This window comes from Diuraphis noxia, unplaced genomic scaffold (genome assembly GCF_037042655.1).
Source record: "Diuraphis noxia isolate RWA-SAM2 unplaced genomic scaffold, SU_Dnox_SAM2 contig0003, whole genome shotgun sequence".
Classification (NCBI taxonomy): domain Eukaryota; kingdom Metazoa; phylum Arthropoda; class Insecta; order Hemiptera; family Aphididae; genus Diuraphis; species Diuraphis noxia.
The window spans coordinates 36,324,889-36,334,344 of record NW_028301713.1 but is presented as its reverse complement, the minus strand read 5'-3'; the positions used below and the strand labels follow the sequence as shown (position 1 = coordinate 36,334,344).

General features: G+C 28.8%; 1 protein-coding gene across 1 annotated transcript; it reads left to right on the top strand.

Moving 5' to 3' along the window:
- The first annotated feature begins 1,891 nt into the window (after positions 1-1,891).
- On the top strand, positions 1,892-2,785 carry LOC149057288 (histone acetyltransferase p300-like). Its single transcript, XM_089224628.1, has 2 exons — positions 1,892-1,987; positions 2,056-2,785. Exons 1-2 carry the CDS (start codon positions 1,959-1,961, stop codon positions 2,576-2,578), a joined length of 552 nt encoding a protein of 183 aa, XP_089080754.1. The 5' UTR covers positions 1,892-1,958; the 3' UTR covers positions 2,579-2,785.
- Positions 2,786-9,456: the final 6,671 nt, after the last annotated feature.

Sequence of the window (9,456 nt, the reverse complement as noted above, 5' to 3'; positions counted from 1 at the left end):
CGGCCAATACACAGAGTTTCGTAGGCCTGATCACCGGTTACATTATGGGAAATCGATATGCAACCTATATATCTTAAATTCCGGTTTTCAACGTTACCTGTGTTTTATTTAGATTCGCTAATATATCTTTCCCGTGTTTTATACAGATGGCGTTGAACACCGCCAACGACCTATATCACCCCCAGACTTTCTGCATGTATATACAATATACACTATAGGGGCTACTGACAAGCTGCTTGTTTCCACGAATGAATTTTCCCAGGAAAAATTCTAAATTATTCCAATATGCCCAAAATGGCGTTACCACGGACTACAACACTGGTCGTCATGGAAGGCGGGTGATGGGGGCTGGCCCGCTTAGTGTCCGCGAGAGAGGTGTAGAAAGGGGAATAGTACGTGAGCTAATCTAGCGCAGCCTGGCTTACCACAAGCATACTACCCATTTCTTAAAACGATAAACGTTAGCGTAACGTAGACCATGCTTTAGAGTTAGGAATGTTAGGGTGGAACATAATATATGACAATATTATATTATAGTTATATAGTGCTTATTATAATATAATATTTATGTAGGGTTATTTGGTGGGAATGGTTTATCATTAAAATATAGATGGCGCCAGATTCGCTCATGTACGATTCCCTCTCGTACACCTCTCTCGTGAACACTTATTACAGTTATCACTTTTATTAGGAAAAACGTATAATATTTTATATTGTCAAATGTGAATAAACTTTTAATGGTGCATACTTCACAAATTAGTATAATATACTATTATATTATTTAATTTTTAATAATTTAATATATTATATAAACATTCATTGTTACGATGGCTAAATAAAAGTTGGGTAATATTGAGTTTTGAAAGGAGGTAAACATTCAAAATTATTTTGAGATAATAGAATAGTAACGTCATTTTGGAATTTTTCACGCGAAGGTCCATTCGTTTGCTTCCAGTAATGGAAATACAAAATGGATAATATAATATGGACTAGAATCGATACTCGTATCGGCGGCTCAGTGTGCGTACGGTCATTTCGAAGAGGGATAAATTGGATGACTACAGTGCCATCTAGGTAACTTGCCTTATTCTGACAGTACAGTATCTGTTTTCGTTATAATTTGTGGTTGGTGGTACTGTTGTATACGCCCTTGCTACAACTTATTGACGTGGCGTTGTACCTTGGGGCTTGGACATAGTTTTTTCATAATAAAGTAAAATACGACGTCATTCATTTTGCTCTCCATCGCCACTATTTACAGACCTGTGGTCAGGGGTGTACGTAGTTTTTTCATACAAAGAAGATACCTATGATTTGAATGCGCTCCTTGCCACTCACCGCCGTGAGATTGTAAGAAGATTTTTTGAAAACGACGACTTGCTGTGTTTTTACCCCATCGCAACACCGAACCAGCCTATTTCGTGTGTGCGCCTACGCCGCCAATTGTACACTCGTCTATCACATACACTTCCACTAAGTGCCAGGTTTGACTTTCTGATATATCACTTTCCATTAGTGGACCAAAAGCATCAGCACGTGTGACGTATTATATATTATATTATATTTATTGTAAATACATTTTCAACCTTTTTTGAGCCATATCAGGCATAAACTATCTATATATATATATATATTGGATATTTGAACCCTCCCCCCAACCAGTAAGTATAAGGTATTCATATTTAGTAATATTTAATTTTCTTTGTATTCAAAAATTAGACAACTAAATTCTTAGCAATTACAAAACTTCAAACTATCCACTGTCCCTGTCTTAGCTATTTTTTTCTCTCATAGGACAATCGTCCCATCCCCTTGTTAACTGGGATTTGTCCTTGTGCAAATAATTTTAATTAAATGTATATTATTCTGTATTTCAATTTCAGATAAGCTAATTGGAGTGGTACAAGGGTACCTATATTCAAAACATTTGGAACTAGTGACTGCTATCAAGAAAAAAGATGCTGACATCCTGGCAATGTTCTAGCGGGTACTTAGTACAGATTATTATTTGAACGTAGCTTATAATTATTAATTACGAATTTTCCTCTCTATTAGGAGTACAGTGTTTCCTTCAATGCCAACATTCATAACATGTAATAAATGCAATTCACATGTGGAAATCTGGTACAACTGTAGGATATGCAATGACTTTGATTTGTGTATGAGCTGTCACGGAAATCAAATGCATCCACATCTCATGTTTATTGAAATGAAGAACAGTTCATCTCTTAATGATCAAGAACCAGCAGAAACTCAAGAACTTCCAATATCAAAACGTTATCAGTATCATAAAGCACTTACACACGCTACCCATTGTGATGGTTGTTTCATAACAATTTGTGATTATATGAAAAAGGTTTTGCAACATGTTACATCTTGTGGAGTCGGATATACATGTCCTATTTATTCTCTGTATGTTAGTGTTTGCCTATTTCATGCTCATTGTTGTACTACAACTAGGTGCCAAGTGTTTATGTGTTCAAACATGAAAGAATTTGTTCAAGAGGAACAACTCCAACAAGCTTTACGTTTACGAACAATGGCAAGGATAAACGAGACTTACAATCTCGACGACTAATGATACTGAACAACAAACAAAATCCAATGCAACAACAGTTATGATTCACCCCTCCCCGACAAAAAATTACCAACAAAATCCTTATTTGTTGTACCAGTTACTATTACAACTAAAGACAGAAGTACTGTGAAGGAATAACAATAGTATTAGAGTGTTATATTATATTAACATTTTTTTACTCATTATTCATTATTCAGTTACATAGTTAGAAAATATTTAATGGGTTATAATATTATATAATTTACAAAATAGAAAGTTAACAACTAGATGTTTTTTTTTATTCAATTTTTTTTTTTACACATAATAACCATTTAGCCCTTGATAATTAGATAGCATTTTGTTTGCCCTTTGTATTTAAAAAATGCAAGTAAAGTTTTCTTTCACGAATAATATTATAATAGAAATATTAGATTTTATGTAATATATATATATATTAATAAGAACTAGTTATTAAGAAAACGCTACACATTCGTTCATAGTCTTACAATATTGCTTAATATACTAAATTTATGTTTGCCACATTACGATTAGTTTTGTTTGAATTAGTTAATGTGTTAATTTCTTATTGTAAAACTTGATGTTAGATTTATTTTTGAACATACAATCTTAACAACAAATGAAATTCAATAACCAATATACAAATACTAACAAAATCCTATTGTCAATATAGTTAACAGTTTAAACAAGTTCTAAATACATAACATAACATACCAATATTGACTACCAGAACAACCAATAACACTTAAGCAACGCTACGTAGACATTTGTTGTATCTGTCTTACTACTAGTGTGTAACATACCTAGCCATTTTCATTATTTAGCTCCAATATTACAAAAATTAAAGTGAATCGAATTATTATTTGTGTTTGTATGTGGTTATTAAACTAACAGAACTAAACATGATCTTCTGAATGTAAATTTTCTATGTTACACACTTGTAAGACAGAGAACTAATGAATGTATAGCGTCCTCTTAAAAAGATTCTGTGGAAGTTGATCATTGCCTGTTAGCCCAATTCATCAGATTTCACCAATGAAATAGGCAAAATTTCCAAAAAAAAAAGTTTGTTGGTATTTCTTTTTCAACATGAATTATAATTATATAAATGTATATTATTTTTCTTACAATTTTTACTCTTAGACATATTCTTTTTTTTTTTATTGATATTAAAGGCTTCAACAGCTAGGTCATTAGCCTGTAGACATAGGTATTCTTAATATTATTATTGTTAAAAAAAAATAGTTTTAAGTGGTATAATATTATATAATTTATGAAATAGAGAGTTGACAACTAGATAGTCTCATCCAACTTATTTTATTCAATTTTTTTATACATTTAATAATCATATATACATAAATACTTTAAATTATATAATCTAATTCATATTTATCCTTAGTCTTTAAATAATGCAACTATAGTTTTTTTCTTTATTATAATATAATGTAAGTTATATATTAAAAGAAATTGAAGCACATCTGTGTCTCAATTATACTTATTAATACACATACTTGTTTTGTCTCGTAACTATTTCATATTATGTTCATTAAGTAAGAATCAATATTTAAATAAATAAATGTAAGAAATAAATCTAAATATGTTATGCTTGTTGCGTAAAAATGAAAACAAAACCTATCCTAATTCCACTACATATTTTAGTTTAAGATCAGGTATCAAATAAGAAAAGAAATAATAATATTTTATGCAATTTGTATATAAAACTATGAACTAGTTATTAAGAAGATGCTACACAGTCATTTGTTGTCCCTGTCTCACAATTGCTTATCATATTAAATTTAAGTTCACGCTTAACGCTGTTTAAAAATGTTTGAGTAAAAATGACTTTTTATAAAACTTGATGTTAAGAACATATTATATTATCTATTTAGTATGTTGACTTTGTAAATTTTTTATTAATACAGTTTTATAATGAGTTATGATAATTTTTAATTAAAGTTTAGAAGTTATATTATATTCATTTCTTTCTAAATAATTAAACTATATTAATAATTCGCTTAAAAACACTTAAAAAATTCTTACCACCAAGTTGCATAATAGTTCGATTCATTCTTTATTTTTAAACTTAAGCTAAACGTGATCAGCTAAGTGTATATTGTTAGGCATTTTTATAATGGAGACAACCACTGCCTGTATAGCTTCCTCTTAGTATAGTATAATGTAAAATAATATACACATGAAAATGTAGATGTGTGATTATGTATGTATTATTTTGAACCCTATAGTCTGACGATTATTATTATATAAATTCATTGAATTTCTTATAGTGTTAATTTCACTTGCCATACTTAAAACTTTATGACATACTTGTAATATTCACATATTGTAATCCTTAATGTTGTTATTATTGAACGATTCAAGTGTCAGTGGGCTTTTTAAAATAAATTCAGCCTGATTAAACAGATGTCATTAGAAACAATATTAAAAAAATAAATAAAGTAATTGGAGAAAAATATTAATTTATATATGGATTGCTGTTTGATGTGTGCAGGTTCCTAGAAATATAACATGTATTGAATATATTACATTATATGTAATCCCATAAACGTACCGATTAAATTCACAGTACTTATAGTTTATACTAATAAAATGTAAAAATGTTAAAGTATTATAAAATAAAATGATTAGCTGCAATATAAAACATCTGTAATTTAAATTTTCAAATAGTATTAGAAAACTATTTGAAAATATGATAAATTTAGTTTCAATACAAACACATTTAAATTATAAAATTCAATTGTTCCAAAGCAACACTGTTCAACAAAATTTCAGTTTAATGGCGCATATTATATCCTACTGTATTTCTATAAAGAACAACGTTTTTATAATCTGTTAATAAATGTATCAGAAATTCAATTTTGTCCTTCAAATAGTGTTTTATGATATTTTAGTTGAATTATAAATATTTAAAAAAAAATTTTTAAAAAACTGTTGTAGTTTTCATGCTCCCTGGAATAAGAGTATAAATGTTAATTTGATACTGTTATACAACTTATTTCCTTGGTCGTAGACCGTAGCAAGTGCCATAAGCTGATCAATATCTTTTCTGTAAACTAATTCCGTCAAAAGAATTCAATTATTTTAATTTGTCATGGTTATAACATTTTTTTATAATTTATGGTTTATATACATTCGTTATCTTATGTCTAATATGTTTGTTAAAATTTTAGCATATCATTTTACAGTTATTAACTATTACATGAATTAAAGCTCGTAAACAAAAAATGTATGACAAGATACATAATTGCTGCATTTGCCCTATAAATTATACCACACTTTTGCTGTGGGTAATTTTGCAATAGAAAATTCACAATCGATTAATACTAATTTGCATTATACAATTGGCACAATTCTTAAATTAAACAGTGATTTTTTGGAATGTATAGTAATATAAAGTAAAATTGATTTCACGGATTTTAAATGATTTTAAATAATTTTTATGTTGTGACTAAACCACGTTATAAGTGTTGATTTCAGATACAGCTACTATTTGATGGAAAAACCGAAAAATAGTCTTAGCAAAAAAAAATTATAAAACTTGGAATATTTTAATTAAAGTTTTGTCTCCAAGATTTTTTAAAAGCTATGCCTATCTCAAAGTATTAAGTTACAGTGATAATAATTTATACATTTTATTTTTTTATTTTTTTTTGTAAATAATGATTTTTTTTATTTGTATTTTGTAAAAATGTTAATTTTTAACTGTACACTGGAGTGGAGATTAATTTTTTCCGTATAAATGGTATAAAGATTAATAAAATAATTAATACTAAAGAACCAATACAACAAACAAAGACTAAAATAGATTTGTATGGTGGTTATAAATTAAGTACAATAGGCACTGTAATGTTAAAATGTAAAATTAAGGAATTGTCAAAAATGAACAGTTTATAATAGTAGATCATCCAAACGTTCCTATTTTAGGATTTAATACTTATATAATTATATCTAGTACAAAGAATTAATCAGTTAAATATTGACAAATCAACTAAATTCGGCAAATTTATTTGTACAAATAAAGAGGTGTTTGAAGGTTTAGGTGTTTTTCCAGATATAGTAAAAATTAAAATAATGGATGGAGTAGTTCCAAAAGCAAATCCTTCACGTAGACTACTATTAGTAATAAAGACAACAGACAAAATTAGAGCAAACTTTAAAAACACTTATATCTACCTACTAATAAACAAATCATAGAACTAGTAATAATGAGCCTGTAGAGTGGTTCAATAATATTGTAATAGTGGAAAAATCAAACGAAATACTCTAAATTTGTATTGATCCAAGTAAATTAAATAAGTACATATAGTACGAGAATTTTTTACAATTCCAACTTTAAAAGAAATCATACATAAACTAACTAATATAAATATTTTTTGTGTTTTCGATTTAAAAGATGGGCTTCAACAATTAAAGTTGGATAGAGAATTCTGTATGTAATGATTAAAAAAAGTTATTATGTTATTTATATTACCTCTCCGATCCTTGGAGCGACTTCCAATAAATTAGCGTCTGAGTTGTAAGGTGCATTTTTAAATAATGAAATATTCTTCTTTGGTTTATTAATATTACTTTTATTTAATTTATTTTTCATGCACACTAACACATATTTTTAACTAAATTATTAATTTATTTTTAATACACATGTATATTCTTAACTTAGCAATTACGTCTTTCTGCATAGACGATCTGCGTAGTTTTTTTACACTCGCTTATGAACGAAAAGAAATTAATTTACGTATCGTATATACGAAAAGAACGATGACAACACGTCTGGTCTAGCGACTGAAAACGGAGCTCCTTATAAATGTTATAATATTATCAAATATTATCTAATGTTGTATGTGTGTGTCCTATCTTATCCTTAATAGGCAATAGCTAACAATTATTATAATTATTTTATTATGTACAAGTATTTAAATTTGAAAAGAAATGATGTCTTAAGTGCACATCATTACAAGTAATTATTGTACATTTAGCAGTTCCCTATGAACACTAAAAATTTCTAAGAGCTCCATTTAGATAAGTCCATCTAAGATTAGCTTTTCATTTCCTGAGTAATACAATTTTTAAAAGGTTATAATTAATAAGTTTATTTCAACGTTTCATGAAACTGAATATTATTTACAACTAAAATAGTTAAGAGAGTATAGTAACACCTGTGTTTTTGTTTAAGCCGTTTAAGGTTTAGGTTTAGGTAAATGTTTTATATAAATAGTGTATACTTGTTTAAAAAAATAGCCCGAATTTTTAGGTAAAATTTAACTGGCCTGTCTAAAACATTTTCCAAATCTGAAATACTATCCTAATCCTCCCTTGGTGTCTGTAATAATTGTTATTGCTATCGTTGTCACTATAATTGTATCTTTTCTTTCGCACACACCTCCGTTGATATATCTTGTTTATTATTGTTGGACAATTCATTCCGTTTGATATCAGAATTTTAGTGCTATGCTACAGGTCTATTCCACCACAAATAATTGTTTTTAATTTCAGTTGGTGTGCATCCATGTCTGTCGGGTTTTCGTTGGATTTTACGTAATTTCACTCATGTTGTTGTGTAACTTCATGTTTTTCACTTACACGATTTGCTACGTACGTTTTCCACCTTGACGATTCCGCCGCAATCTATGCTAATATACTACCTGCGAATCTGACCACCAATATTGTTACGTGATGTGCATTCGCAATGTGGAAATAACATCATTTGCTAGTACTTAGTGTTAATAAAATAGCAGCGCATAATTCCAACCGGGGAATTGACGTGGGTTTAAGAGAGGCTACCATTGACGTAGGGTGTTCAAATATATTGGGGGGGGAGGCTGGAAAAACAATAAATAATAATTTAAAAAAACACTACCTATAAAGTAAATTAAAATAACGGTATTAAGCAAAAATAATACAAATAATTCTGAGGGACTAAACCCCACCCTAGATATACGCCTATGGGGGCCACCTGCGATTTCGCGCATATTAATCTCACAGTTTCCTTCTTGCTCGGCTGATAAACTACGAACATACAAACGTGCACCGTATGCGTACGATGACGCGTCCGAAAACCTATGTATTTCTATGTGCGTGCATCCACCAGTGTTTACCCACCGAGGTATTTTAATTATATAAATACTTTTTAATTCGTACCAAAAATGTTTCCACTTTGCACGAATTTCCACTGATAAATTTTCATCCTAATCAATCTTCTTTAACCACAATACTTGCATGATTATTTTGAGACGATAATGATTTGTCCCACAAGACCTAATAATGGGTCCAAAACCTAACCTCAGCTGTGTTTTATTTTTACTGTTATCGTCACACAGGAATGCTTGACATTTTGTTAATTGGCTTTTTATCTGCCCCTTTCTAATGCTCCATTGCGCCAATTCGTTTGGCATTATATTTGCTGTTCCCTCTACGTCATTTATCTGACCTTTTTAGACTAACATTTCACACACGCACTATCTTTTCACAACTATTTGAACTTAGATTATATTATTATATATATTTGAAATATTTATTTTAAATTTAAAAGTGACTATTTTTAGGTGAAAAATAGATTTATCAATAGAAAGATTATAGAAATTGTGCTGACGATTTTCAATAGCAAATTTTACACATAATATAATAACGTTAAGGCAGATAAAAAAAAGTGGTTCCATAAATCCAATAAAAATAAATTTTAACCATCAAAAGTCGAGTAATACGAAATGTTAAAAGTAGTAAACAATTTATAAAATAAAAAATAATAATAGTTAATAATTATTATTTTTGTTGAATAATGTACTTCAAAAGGCAATTTTCGTAGGTATGTTAAATGTTTGTGGTTAATACATTCAACATCTATAATTAAAAATACCAGTTTTCTC

Excerpts from the sequence above, each read along its gene's own strand:
- LOC149057288 (XM_089224628.1), top strand. The coding sequence starts at position 1,959 with ATGCTGACATCCTGGCAATGTTCTAGCGG. Across the intron at positions 1,988-2,055 it reads TCCTGGCAATGTTCTAGCGG|GAGTACAGTGTTTCCTTCAA; the intron begins GTACTTAGTACA and ends CCTCTCTATTAG.